At 36.6% G+C, this 15,036-nt stretch overlaps 1 protein-coding gene across 2 annotated transcripts in view; it reads right to left on the minus strand.

The window, feature by feature from the left end:
• Positions 1-741: 741 nt before the first annotated feature.
• The window catches only part of FAR2 (fatty acyl CoA reductase 2), a 140,513-nt gene continuing 126,218 nt past the window's right edge, over positions 742-15,036 (minus strand). For both annotated transcript variants that reach the window (XM_004693122.2, XM_012732902.1), the window contains exons 7-12: positions 13,981-14,099; positions 13,086-13,153; positions 9,975-10,146; positions 8,173-8,302; positions 4,914-5,041; positions 742-4,162 (exon numbers count right to left, since the gene is read on the minus strand). In XM_004693122.2, coding sequence (XP_004693179.1) covers positions 4,000-4,162; positions 4,914-5,041; positions 8,173-8,302; positions 9,975-10,146; positions 13,086-13,153; positions 13,981-14,099 — 780 coding nt within the window. In that variant the 3' untranslated portion in view covers positions 742-3,999. The remainder of the gene's footprint in view (positions 4,163-4,913; positions 5,042-8,172; positions 8,303-9,974; positions 10,147-13,085; positions 13,154-13,980; positions 14,100-15,036) is intronic.

Below are 15,036 nucleotides of genomic sequence, written 5' to 3' on the forward strand. Positions count from 1 at the left end.
ACAGCATTTTCTTTAAAACAAAATACTGCTTTGCTATTGATCAGTTCCCACTCAGAACCTCTCTGGTAGTTGGTTGGAATTTTGGTGGTGAAGGTACTACATTCTGACAGCCCCTGGATGATGTGACATCACCTGCGCACCAGGCTCTGCCAGAGTCTGCCTCACTGAGCTTCCCTCTACTGAGGACACACCGCCCACCTCTGTGCAGCTCTGGCTTTTGTGCCCACATTTACTACTGTCTCTTCATTTTACTGGGGTATCAGTACTATTGGCGTGTGTATTTCAGCCTAAATATTTTAAATGTTGAGGCTCAAATGTTGTGAAATGGGTTTTAAGAAATTGTGTTTGCATATATTGGCCTATAAAAAATATTTAGGGGAATAATTCACTGCTGCAGTATTTGTGTATTGTAGACTGCCTCTTGGGAAACAAAGAATGATGAAGTTTGAATTTTTGATTTAGGTCATTAATATCAATTTTTCTCACATTTTATAATAGGACTAAACATAATTATTTGCTAATGTTAACAGTTTACAATTTTTAATACAAATTTGAAATTCATGTAAATTTTTCATAATATAAGTAGGCATATTGATGCATTCTGTCTTTTTGTCTTGGGTTAGTAACTCCAGTTCTAAAAATTAATATCACAACTCTGATGCTTCAAAATTTAAAATACTTTCTTGAATTTGAGTTCTATACATATTTTTGATTGTTTAAAAATAACAAACCTGAATCTTGGGACCTTTTTAAAAATCTCAGCATAGCCTTTATGTGGGACTTTTTCCTCTCCCCTTTTTGGGGCTCAAGCATGCCTCCAGCAAACCAAGGTAAGCAAGCCACATGTTTCCTTACTGCTTTTGAAATATTTTAGTGCTGAAATAATTTGCATTATTTAGTAGCATTTTTTTCTTGTAGGTTTTTTTTTTTATAATCTTAATACAGACTCATTTAGTCTTTCAGTCCTGAGTGTGTGGTCTTCCAAACTAAATGGTAAGCCATAAAACAAATGTTTTGTCTTCCAAATAAGCCTCAATCTCATAATCTCCTAGGAAAACTATAGCAACATTTAAATTTTACTTACATCTACTTTTTCCTCTACATGTATCTAAATTACTGTATCTCATACTTTTCATATTTTCAATGTGTGATGAAAATTGAGCAAAGCCAGTCACCGGAGTTGAATATACAATTTTACACAAAATAATGTATCAACTCCAAATTATATTTAATACCTAAGGAATTGGATTAACAACTCTTCCTAATATAGCACATCTCTACTATTTTGTGTAATTTAGGGTAAAACAATATGTGAGGAAAAGTACAAATGAAAGCTACATAACTGCAAAGCAGACTTCTTTAACGATGTAACTATATAATACATTGTAAATTCTGTTAAGCAGTTTTGCAAGTCAATTTAGTGAGTTCTTGTACTGTAATTTCTTTGGAGTGTTTTTCTTGAAATGACCAGAGTTGCCTGCCTCACCTCTCCCACCCATTTACAGTTGCAGTTTGGAATCACTGTTTCAAATACAGGGCACACTTTGTGTGTTGGGAGAACTGCTTCTAGCTATTTTCCATAAGAGCGTATATTGTGGCACAGGGCACTACAGTGCCTCAAGCCAGCTACTTAAAACTTACTCTCTAGCCAGTGAACAATTCTCTATACTTTTCTGTGGGTATAGTACTTACTACTGTAGGCAGTACTGCTATTCCCAGAACATAGACTTGCTGTTCCAGAAAAATGCTGTGTGGAAATACACATGTAATTCCTGTAACATTGAAAATTACTTAAAACTTAAGGCTGACTTGCTTCATTGTGTTTGTTGGGAAGCAGTGCTTTTTTGGATATTAAACCCTTCTAAGATCAGTCTACTTACCTTTAGTAGGTTTTAATTAGTTACTGAAATGAGATGCTAGCTAGAGGGTGATTTAGTATAAAATTGTGAGATGTTTTTCCTGTCAGAGTACCCATCTAGTTAACTTTTTCTAGTAGTAATTGCTTAAAGTGGGACTGGTGGGTGTAGAACTGACAGATTACTAAAACTTCCCTTTAAACTTAAGATACTTTTTAATGAAGTTATTGTTTCTTTGCCCAACCAAAGTAAGAGGTTCTTTGCCTTGCACTCTATGTATTAGACACTTAAGTAATTGTTCATTGGTCTTGATATAAAACAGGAATTTTCTTTCATATAGATACTTTCACTGCTTAATCAGCACAAAGAAAAAACAATGCTGCAAAGAGGACAGTGTCAATGTGATCCTATTAAGAGTGTCAGAGAAAGCATTATGTATCTTAGGTGTTTTATTTACATTCCTCATGTTATCTTTGGAACTCAGCACTTGGAGAAAAAAATAACACTTGAGGAAAAGTTTTTAATTCAAATTTGTTTAATCAGAAGTCAAAATGTGAACACTTGATCAGTGGAATTTATTGAATGACTTGGTGAAACAATCAAATACAATTCAATAGTGTACTGTATTGTAAGCATACATAATCAAGGGATAGTATTTTCTTAGAATTATATTTTATCCATTTTCATTGAATTGTGTCTTATTCATAGCTGTAGTATTTTAATCTGTGTTACTAAAGGTATTACATTGCAAACTATCACCAGGTGCTTTGTTCCTTAGCTGGGCTAGCTGTCATCTAAAGTCATTTCTAGAAGTTGAAGGAGATTGAGAAAGACACTGTCCTGCAGAGCTCTTCCAAAATGTCCTCAATGAGCTCATAAAAATCTCAAGTATAATCAGGCTAGAAACTTCCTTCAAGGCCTATACATTTCAAGTACCCAAATGTGCCTCTCTGATTATTGTTATTCAGAAAGTGAGCATAAATATAATGACCATTAATGTTTGTAATTTTCTAGTTGCATTATTATTTTTAGTTCTTTAGGCCTCAGGTACTGTATTTGGAAATTTAGTTTGTAACATGAAATGGTGAAATCCAATATGCACCGATCTCAAATGTGAGAAAAATTGGGGAAATAGTTATTAATGTAGAACTTGAGAATAAATATTTATTTTACTAATTTATTTGCATTATACAGAAAATATTTTTAAACAAATGAAACTCCTATTTAACTTAGTCACTTAATGAAGTCTGTCTCTTCTGCTCTACATTGTACTATTTACATTATGGTTGGAATGACACAGTAACAAATATTTTCGTGGTCACAGAAGAAGAATCTTTCTCACTTTATGCAAAAAGACTGAAGCCAGTATTTTGTGTGTATGTGTGTGTATAATTGTTTTTCTCACAGCAGAGCCAGGGGACTGGGTTTTGTATGATTATAGCCTATGCCTTTCCCACTGATCACTAAGTGAGGCTTGAACAAAATGAACTTAAATATAAGGATAAACAAGCAGGGAACTCCGGAGAGAAAGTTATCAGGGAAATTGTGGATTAAGAAATGATAGTTGTCAGTAGGCTAGGCAGTTTGTCCAATGCAAATATGCATGGTTTCCACCTGTATATGTTTATACCTTTTGGTTCTTTTTGTGGTTCCTGAGTGGGCATCCTTCAGGGTAATGTTGGATGTGAACCCACTTTGCTAATTCACCATCCCTCAACCAGGACTCCATAGTATAACACAGAAATGAGACAGAGAATTTGCAGGGAAAATTCCTAGAAGGGCTCCCAGATCAGAACTGCTACTCTACTCAGCTTAAGCAATGTGTTTTTACATACTGTGTTGAAATTAATGCTATGCAAGAGGAAAGAAAAGCCAACCATGGAAAGCTGGGGTATGCATTGCTATTTTATATGAAGGCAGAATAATTTTTCATAAAAAGTACATGATTATATGCTAGGCTACAACTTTACTTTTCTCAGTGAAAGAAAAATAAGTTATAACTAAGAGAAAGGGGTGACCACATAACAGCACATTGGCCAGGCCTGGAGCTGGGGCACGTTCTTGATTATTCTTAATCTTGAACTGAAGTTTGCTGTTTTAGAGGTATCTGAGAGGTTCCAGATGAAAGTAGACTGTAGAATGTTTATGCCTTGAGTGTGCTGGATGCCCTAAAGTAGGAGAGGAATTTGTAACAGAAGCTTACAATGAAGAGCCAGACATTCCGAGCCATCTGAGATCTTGCGATGAGAAGGCGCCATGTGATGAGGAAGAGCACAGTGTTAAAGAAGTAGCGGATGTTTCGTAGCCTGGGGCACAGATAAAAAACCAGAGTTAGAACTGGAAACAACTTAGCTGAAGCACAAATGTAATGTGTCTCTTCCCAGTATAGCCAGGAAGTGTTTGGTATGTGCTGCTGGAGTGTCTGTGGCGTGGCATGTGACTTCTGGTTTTTTTACTTGCATTACTACAGTTCTGCTGAATGATCAGACGCTTGTAATATAACCTCACCGAGTTTCTCATACTTCCCTCTATTCTTAAATATATTTAGATCATATTACTACATCACATTTTCACTGGTGCTTGTTTACTATAGGTTAAATTCTAATGTTCTTAGTCTTGAAGTTCTTTTCTGTTTGCAATCTGTTTTTTCCGACTTAATCATCTCTGCATTAGAAACTTTGTTTCTACCAGAATTCTAGCAGAATACATAATTTGGCCCTTACAGACTTGCAGTGGGAAGGAATTTAAGACAGTTCAAGACTTCAGTATTTAAGTGACTAGTCCATATTCATTAGGACCATTGGCCTTTTCCCTTTATGTCACATTATGAGTTCAGAGCTGGGTTTTGTACTTACCAAGGTACTATAGACAGGTTTCTGAGCTCCTTTGTACATAAATAATTTCTGATGAGAATTGATAATATTACAGGATACCATATGCAACAGAGGACCTGTAATAGTGACTGCTTGAAAATTATCCCCTTCCCCCCATTCAAATTTCTTGCCTGCATAAAACCAGATACATGATAATAAATATTAACTGGCTGATTATGCTTACTTTTTTAATTGTTGTCTTGCTTTTGGAATACCAGACATATCCTCTTTTAGTAAGTACTTCTTAATTCCTAACACATAATTTTCAATGTAGTCCAGCCAGTTCAGTTGGCGTATATCAAAGTTGAATACCTGAAAGGCAAGAAGAAATCATGGATTTCCAGAACTGCAATGCTGTCAGTCACTTTGTCCACTTGACTGAAGTTTCTATTACAAACATTCTAAGTGTTCTTTTGGACATTTAGGGGCTCAGCCTAAGGGGTATCTTTTAGCTGTTTCAAAGATCTGGGGTAAATTACTATTTATATAGCAAAAATTAAATATCAGTGTCAGCTGTTAGGAAATTGAGGAAAATATGTAAATGAGAACTAGTTTTAAAAGTGATGGAATAATATATTAGGGACCAAAACATAAATTATGTATCTTTTCCATTCTTAAATCATGGTGTTTTATAAAACAAATTAAGGTAAGTGTGGGAAGTAATACGGAGTAGTTTAGCAAAATTTGTTTTGTTTGCTTCAGAGATGTTCATCTCCAGTGAACCATTATATGAGGTTCTTTTAGGAGTTAAGCAGAATGAAAATCTGCTGCTTGTTAAATCTAATATATGTCCTCTTTCTGGACAGTGAATGTCCTTTGCCACCAGAAGCTCAAGAACACATTCTACCTAATTGTAATGACTAATATTCTCTTCTAGACTACATGGATGTTCTATTTTTTTCATTCTTGTCTTTCATATTTTCCCTGGCTATATGTTTTATTTATTATTTTGTTACATGTATTTATTGCAAGAGATCTCAAATTTGGAGGAAATAATGTAGACTAATTAAAAGACAGCAGATGAGATTAATGCATTCCTAGAAGCTTTATAAACTTATCCAGTAGCTCACTTGCTTTACAGAAGTATCACTAAATAATTATATAAGCAGTACTGTTTCACACTTCTGCATTAGATTTCAATGAGATCCTTGTTTGGAATCCTGATTCACCATAGGGTTAACCACATTAAATTCTGAACCATACCAAAGTTTGGCCATCTCATGCAAATATTCCTGACTACTCCCTTTGCTAAGATTTTAAAAAAGTATATGTTAAAATTTGGTTCTTTTGTCCCAAATTTTAGTTATTTTCAAATAGTAAAATGTCAAACTTCAAGCTAATTACCTTTGTTTTATTTGGATGGTTTGAATTCCTAAAGAAAATGCAATAAATATAAGAAGCTACATGAAACTGAAGCTAGTTTTTTAAAAAACATTCTTGATCATCTCAAACAGTACTTAGAAGAATTTTACCTATATAAATATGACTGAAAATATCTACTTCAGTTGTACAGGTATTCAATCAGGATTTCAGTTAAAATATCTATGTGAAGACCAACCCTGGTTCTATACCATATGCAAATAACCATTAGATTCTGTGATTCTAGAACTTGGGCTTGAATTTTGTTTTTTGAGGCTCATAGAGGAGCAGAAAATCTTTAACTGACAAGTGAAGGTAGCATAAATGATCTCTAACGTCCAAAGCAGTCCTCACAAAAAGGAACTAAATGGAGTTATCATACTCTGACTTCAAACTATGCCACAAAGCTATAGTATTGGGAAAAAATACACATGTAGATCAATGGAACAGGATTAAGACCCTAGAAATAAAGCCACATATATATGGAGAACTAATTTAGATCAAAGAAACCAAGAGAAAACTAGAAAAATGAAAGACTTAATAAGTGGTCTTTGGGAAATTGAGAAATTAAAATATAAAAGAACAGAACTCAGCAGTCTTAACATTATGCAAGAAGTTAATTCAAAGTGAATCAGACTTGGATATAAGACATGAAAACATGAAGGATAGGGAAGAAAAGAGTAACTTTGACATTGGTCCTGTTTTTGTGATTTTTTTTTTCCAATGGCATGAGGAACAATAGCAAAAAAAAATATCAAACTAAAAAGCACAAAAGAAACTATCCCACTGAATGAAAGGAATCATTTGCAAATCATATCTAATAAGAGATCAACTTACAAAATATATAATTTAACAGCAAAAAATAATCAGCCTGATTAAAAGATGGGTAGAGAATCTAAATACTTCAAAGGATACACAGATGATCACAGACCATGAGCTGATTTTCATCACCTCATTACTAAGTCATGTAAATCAAAACCACAGTGAGGCAGCACCTCACACGTTAAAATTATCAAGAAGCAAATACGTGTTGATAAGGATGTCGAAAAAAGGGAATGCTTGTGCGCTGTTGGTGAGAATATGTGTAGTTATTATAGAAAAGAGCATGGGGATTTTTCAAAAATTAATGGTAGGTGTATCATGTTATACAGTTACTTCACTTCTGGGTAGCTAAAGAATATGAAAATACGAATTTGAGAAGATATGTGCACCCGCATTCACTGCTGCATTGTTTACAATAGCCAAGATGAAGGAACACGGTGTCCATTGATGAATGGAGGATAAAGATGTGGTATACATAAAGTGGGACACTACTCAGCTGCAATACAAGATGAAATTTTGCCATTTTTAAAACATAAGTGGACCTTGAGGAAATTCTGCTTAGTGAATTAAGTCAGAAAAGACAAATGCCATATTTTACTCATATGTTGACTATGAAGAATGAAAGCAAATGAACACAAATCTAGATTCTGACATCGGAATAGGTGGAGTAAGAGGGACCAGTGAGTAAGAGGGCAAGGATAGATTGATTGGGTGGGGAAGGGAGGTCAATTGCATGGTGGTGATCAGAATCCAGACCTTTTGATGGGAGTCAGCATAGCACATAGGTGTTAAATTACAGTGCTGCACATCTGAACTCAACTAAAAACCAATGTTACTTCAATATAAAAATAGTAATTTACTATTAAAGTTGAAGAGGTCATTCTCCAAATTTAATATAGTGTCATCTGTTTATTCAGGAAAATATCTCTCCAGTAGTTTTACAGATTAAAGATGATTTTGATTTGACCATAACAGTGAATGAGTGAGTTTGTGAACAATAAAATTATTTTCACATCAATCAGACCCAACAGAGGTTAGAGGAAGGTGATGACACCAGAGAGTGAGGACAGGGCTGCAAATGTGAACAAGCTTTGGGGCCCATGATCCTAGGTCTCTTACCTAGAATCATTTGAGATGATTGTGTTAACCAACTTTCTTAGCAAAAGAAAGTAAATCTCTATATGTTTGCTTTGTTCACCAGCCTTCCAGGTCAGGCAGTGAAGCCAGCAGGCACAGCTGGCTGTTGTGAGTGCTGCACTTACCCTCTGGTCTTCAGGACTGAGCTCCAGCATCAGCATGTCTGTGTTGGAGGTGCTCCATTCCCAGCTGTGGTTGATGAAGTACTCCAGCATGGACAAGGTCTTCAAGAGACGATTCATGAGCTTGGTGAACCTGAGGTGAAGATCAGATAGGAGCAAACATCAGCATACCTCATGGGAAGACTTATGCTATTAGGGATTATGTATGACCAATGATGGTTGATAATTTGTAAAAATCACCCCCCCTTCCCATTTCCTTTCTAAGCATCATTTCCTTTCCACACTAACTCTGTTAAATGAAGGAAAGGGCATGAACTCAAAGAATCTTACCTATCAGGCATTTTAATATAAACTGCCTTTCCTCTTTTCTGCTGGTCTTTTTCAAGAATAAGTGAACATTTAAAAGCAAACAAACAAAAACCCCCAGCAAATTAAGTGCCCTGCCTGAAAACATGTTTATTGAATTCTGAGATAGACAATTAGAAAAATGGTTTCTCCTATTTATGGAATTTTCTTGGACTTAAAAATTATGTTGATAAGAGGTCTGAGCAGAGGTGTTGGCTGTATTAGCAACTGGTGACCTAAAAGTAGTTGTCAATTGTAATACAGATTTAAGAGGAAAAAACATATTTGTTCATACCCTATGCTGCTGGACACAGCTGATGGTTGAAAAGTCATCTCTAAATTCTCATAATGTGTTTGCTAGGTATCTTACATGCATTCATATGAATGGGTAAGTGAGCTTAAGATGAAGTAACCACTATAGTAAGTGTCAAAGCCAAAATTCCAACCCAGTTTTGACCTACCTGACAAAGTCCCTGCTTTCGTAATGTCACGCCTGTGACCATTACTTAAGGTGGGCCACATCATCCAATCTGTGGTCAGGTGTCAGACCAACTGCTATGTCACGGTCTCAACTTTTAACAATTCACAAAAGTCTTTTGCATTTCATCTTATTCAATACTTGTAACAGGACTCTGAGGTAGTCCTTATCTTACAGCAGGATTACTAGGTTCAAGGTTCCATAGCTCATGTTCACACTTAGGTCTCTGGCTGTAAATTGCCTCTCACTTACTTTTATTGTAACCCCTCAGGACAAACTTGATGGCACAGTTCAGTAATGACCCAGGAACGACTTACGCAATTTTGGGAATTTGGTCTTATTTTTGGTAAAATTCTAATGCTCGGATACTTAATACCTCATGAGGTATTTCTCTCTTTGTATCATGGGAAATTCTTAGGAGGTGAATTCGGATAATAGTTTACTTTAGTTACTATCATTTAAGATCTGCTGTAGCTGAGTGTTTTTGTGTCCACGCCCCTTCCAATTAATATGGTGAAACCTAATCCCTTCAGTTTGACAGTATTTGGAGAAGGATACTTTGACAGTGATTAGTGCTTTTATAAAAGAGACCTCATTTGTACAATTGGGACAAGAACATCATTCTGGCTTGTGAAAGAGAAAAGGAGCCATCATACACCATCCCACCAGTTAGGTGTGGTGACATTGCGGAACATTCTAAGATTTAAGAAACCCCAAAGGATCTCAATTGCTTTTATTTGGGGGAGGGAGGCTGATTACTTGCTAAGCTCATCAAACAAGATCCTTTACATTTACTTTCCTGCCTCTGACAGAGGATTTTTAAGATATGAGGGTGCTTTGTGGCTCTCACTGCTGCCAACAATTAGAGGTGAATTTCAGACTCAGTGGTTGCTTCTGATTCCAAGCTGAAAAGCAAGCTAAGACTCTGGGGCCCAGACCTCCACGCAGTGACACTCCTAAAGCTACTGACTCATCTTTTTACCTGGGCTTCCTTCCTGTTAGCTGCAGGTAGAAGTCATAGATGATCGCAGGTGCCCAGTGACTGACTGCGTTCCAGTACTGGCTTGTGAAGGTGCTGGTTGTGAAGTCAGCTTTTGGCCTCCTAAAAGGTTTCTCATATGGGATTTTTTCAAAGCTTGCCATGATCTGGAGTCCTGGAAGGCGGTAGGGGAGAAACGGTGTGAGTGCTAAGTATAAGAGCAGGCATGGTGTGGTGGGAGGGGAGGATAGCATTTGCAATGGGTGGAAATAATAAAGCCTAAGGACTTGCTGTGTAGAGTCAAGAATCAACTCCTGAGAGCAGGCAAGCAGTCACCTGTAAAGCAGTCACCTGTAATGTGAATGGGTTAAGAATAGGGTCCATTTATTAAAACCTTTACCCTAAGAGTTCTTGGAGGAAGAGTTTTAGTCAGTACAGTCAGGAATTGTCAAGAAGAACCTAGAGCTGTCATGAAGTTTGCAGTCTGTCTTGTCTGCCCTAAAAGCCCAGGTCTTGGTTTCTTTGCTTGGGTCGTGACTTGCAGAACTATCAGGAAAGCCAACACTTTCCTGAGGCCTCTGTAGCAACAGCAGGATGTCCAGTCTACTCCTGCGGGAATATGTTGGACTTTACTATCCAGTCTTGGCTCAGTTTTATTTTTCCCTATAATTTTTATTATTGTTCAGATAAAACCTAGTTAAACTTTTAATGTACATTTTTAAATTCAGTAGTTCTTTTCAAGAGATATTCATTTGAACTGATTTTGGTATTCTGTGAAATTCTCACAGAATATGCCTAAGTTCACCATTCAGTTATTCAGTTATGAAACTATCAGTTATTAAGGTAATATGATGGCTGCCTTCTTGAGACATAGTACCTGGAAACCTGTATGAAAGAGGAGGTTCTTGAGAAACATCTGGTCTCTAGGCAGACTGACTGCTTGAGAGAGAAAACAAAAAGTTGTGCAGTTTGTAATATGAGAGACTCCACTATACTGTTCTCGGATCTGCACAACCACTGGGATATATAACAACTGCTGGTATTTCGTAGCTCTGAGCCTGGACCCTTGAGATTCCACCTCAGCCTTTCCAAATACATAGACAACATTTGTTTCCCATCAATCTTCCACCTCTCAGTTAAGTGCTAACTCAAGTACTCAGTTGTTCAGGAAAAATATTTGGAGTCATCCTTGATTCTTCCCTTTAACAACCCACATTCAACTCAAATCACTGCAGCTGTAACACTGCATTTGTGTGCTCAGGGGCCTCAGCCCCATATATACTAGCTGCCTCCCTCTGAAGAGCTGCCACGGTGGTTCTTTTAAAGTGTAATCAGACTCTATTCCTTCCCTGTACAGGACCATTCAGTGGAATCTCACCAGTCAGAGGGAAAGTCAGACACCACCTCCCAGTCTATGCAGCTTTGCACCATCCCTCTCCTCACTCCCCAAGCCCGTGGACTTTATTTCCAGCCATTTGCTCTGCACTTTTGAGTCTGCTTTTTTTCTTTTAGGAACTGAGTCTTATCTAGTATGTATTTCTTCTTACAAGAAAATAGTACTGTGAGTTAAAATTTTTTGTTTGCTCATACTTGTATAGTCCCTTGGATTGTAGCTGCCTGATTTTAGTACCCAGTGAATATTTTTTTATTGGGTAGGACCCAGGAATCTGAAGGCGTCCTCTTGGAGGGATTGAAATTCAGTGGTTATTACATCTACAAGAGAAGCAGGAGGCCAGCTTTCTAGTCCACTGAAAGCAACAGTTTCCTATCCTGATCTGAGTGGAGCATGGACTGTCTCTGGACTGACTGCATGTGTAAGTTACAGTGAGCACCCTAGGTTATTTTAAAGACTGCTTCCAACAATTCAAGTGCTACAGCATTCTACAATTCTATAAAATAGACAGTAGACAGCTTGTAAAAGAGTATTTTGACTCTCAGAAGAAGACTTTGCAGGTAGCAATTTTTTAATTTAAGATACCGTATGATTTCTACTTGTACCTCTTTTCTGAGTAATATATTAATTTTGTTATTGAAGTAGAGAAGATCTATTTTTATTCCAAATGCTTTCAAAATTATTTACATGTAGATTTAAATACCTGGATATATAGTTTAGAGAACTTAGGTGGTAGTAGTTAATTCATGTTTACTGAAATAAAAACTTTGAGAATAAACTAATACAAGCATTGTGCTTGCTCTGAATTGGAAATCTGATTCTAACCAAATAAGTACATTTCATTTTTTCCTAAAAACTACTGTTGTCCAAATAGATAGATGATTTAAATGTTTTAGATATTCACAAGAAAATCAAATCCTGAGACCTTCCTGGTGGCCTGGGGTTAATTCTCAGGGCTATCACCACTGTGGTCTGCATTCAGTACCCAAACAAGGACCTGACCCACACATGGCGCCGCAGAGCTCTGCTGTCTCGAAGGCTGCTCCCCTTAGTGTACTTCAGTAAACCTGCCTATTCTACTCCCCACTCTGTCTCTAGTGATTCCTCTCATCCACTGAACCTCTGGCCTACACCCAGTTCAACACTTTCCCCCCAGAAAGAAAAATCCCCAACATCTGAGTGTCTTGGTTAGATAATTTTCAATTCTAAGCAGGATAAATTGCTTTAATAAGAAACTATCAATTTTACACTTCTGGCTAGTGCATCAATTGATGAAGATTATCAATGACTGAATAACAAAAGTCAGTATCACTGGAATTTTCTAAACCTACTTGGTCATCTATCATTTCATACCTCAGTGACCTAGCAGCGGGGTGAGGAATGTGGATGGCAGCAGCGGCTGGCCAGCAATAGTTATCACTGACATTGCTTAAAACTGCTGATCTTTACCTGCTTTTTCTCTTTAAGAAAAATCTCTATGGCCACTGCATCCCATGCTGATTACAGTTATGGAGGTGTCTCCCAATTCCCTCCTTGGGAGGCCACCTTACTCACTACCACACATGCACAGTTTGCAATTGTTTAATCTCTTGATTTATTCTCAGTCTTTATCACCCTTTAACTCTATGTTCCAAGACACTGTGTCCATTTTCCCCAGAAGCAGACATTAACAGGACATGGTAGAACAGAGCAGCTGAAGTTCTATCACTCTAGGCACTTACCCATCTTGCCCCAGTTACAGGGATTGAGGTTACCAGATGTACAGTGGTAGATTAATGTTGATTTAGGTCTGGAAAATGAAATAAAAATTAATTAAGTACAACAAAATGGAGAACTAATGTAAGAAAACAAGGAAAGATAACATTTAGACAAGGTTTAAGTCATTCCCATGGGTAAAGCAATTTATGAAATACTTTTCAGTTTTCATTTCTTTTTTCAATTGTGAAGCAAATGAATGAGAAACTGTATGTGTGTGAGAACATGTGTAAAATGTGTGAAAGAGACCTCAACTTGGTGTGACATATTTCTTGAGCAAGTAAAGGTACCAGGACAATGAGAAAGGGGATCGTATTTCCACCTTCTGGTAAATACATACGCGAAGTTTTCTATTAAATCCAATGGGTACTACTGGACTGAGGGATGTCTAAATGTCTAACCTCAAAGAAGAAAAATTTAATTGTGGTCACCATTTACTCACAGAGCCACATATACAAAGAGCTTATTTTTCTTTGTACTAGGAAATAACCCCAACACAGTGATCGGAATTTTGGCATTTATAAGGAACTGAATAATTCAATAAAATTGAAAGTATGCTGATGTCACCTACTTTTGTCTTACTTGCCTTAAAAAGGAAAGATGCATTTTAATTACTAAAGGAAAACTCTTTGGATATCAAGAATTATATGGTTAAATGATTTAGAACCAAGTAGTAGACTGTATTTATAAAAGAACTCACACCTATTTATATTGCATATGATGGCACACTTGGAATTATAAAACCACTGAAAAGGATACCACCTCATACTTGGGGTCTTCTATAATCAAGTGCATGTGTTTTGGAAACATGCCTATTCACCCTCCTCATCAAATCTTGCTAGATAGCTCAAACATCCACACCTGTGAATTGCTGTGTACCATCCCACAGCCAAGGTGAGGTTGACGACCGTATCGACTGGAATTAAATCCGCCACTGCCTTAGGAGTAGCTTTTATACACCGAAGTAGCCCTTTCCCAGCCTGCACAAGAAAAAGAACAGAAAACATTGGATCAGGTCATATACAACAACTGAAGCTAAAGTATTTATTAGATAACACTAATGCAGTTAGTAACAATGTTAACATTGATTCACTGCTTACTGGGTCATTGGGCTAAGGCTGATTTATCTCAGCCTATTCAGTGTCCAAGCCAAGTTCATCTCAAGTGCCACCATTTCCATGAATCACTAGTGCTCAATTTTTCAGGGGTTAATATATTCAGTTAAATACCAAGAATAAGTTTTCACATCTTAAATATCAATTCATAAGACATTTTAAGAATTAAGATTTCCCCTAAATATTAGCTTGACATATTTAAATGAGGTTTTTTCTGCTATTGCTTATGAACTTATAAGCGATAGTAAACACCCTTAGTTTAAGAACATTAAAAAAATAAATTTTAAAACAATAATATACTTTAACAAAACCTTTCTTTAAAAAATGAATAATGTAACTTAACAAAATCTTTTTTTTTTTTTATGACTTGGGGAAAAGCTACTTCTTTAGTATTTTGTTCAACATGGAGGTAGACTCAAGCCATGTAGGTCAGCTTCCTGGCCTGGGATGGAACTGGGAATTATTCATATTAATTAAAGTCTTGTCAATAAATATGGCAGTTAATAAATAAATATTTATTCAGTTTATAAAGCAATTGATTATTTATATCCTGCATGTCTCTAACATAAATTTGAAGTGATTAACACTTCCTCAGGGTAGGAATTTCTATCATTTTTGTAACTGATGCCCATTTTTTATTTTTAAAAATTTATTTAGCCCAATCCAGAGCACCTGGGCGCCGCGCAAAGCCACTGATCAGCTCGACCAGCTCGGGAACCGGCAAGATAGCTGCAGAGTAAAGATGCCAAGACGACTTCATCCAAACTCGCATGGGATTATACAAAAGCGGACTATAGACTTT

This window comes from Condylura cristata, unplaced genomic scaffold (genome assembly GCF_000260355.1).
Source record: "Condylura cristata isolate star-nosed mole 26May11 unplaced genomic scaffold, ConCri1.0 scaffold00036, whole genome shotgun sequence".
Classification (NCBI taxonomy): domain Eukaryota; kingdom Metazoa; phylum Chordata; class Mammalia; order Eulipotyphla; family Talpidae; genus Condylura; species Condylura cristata.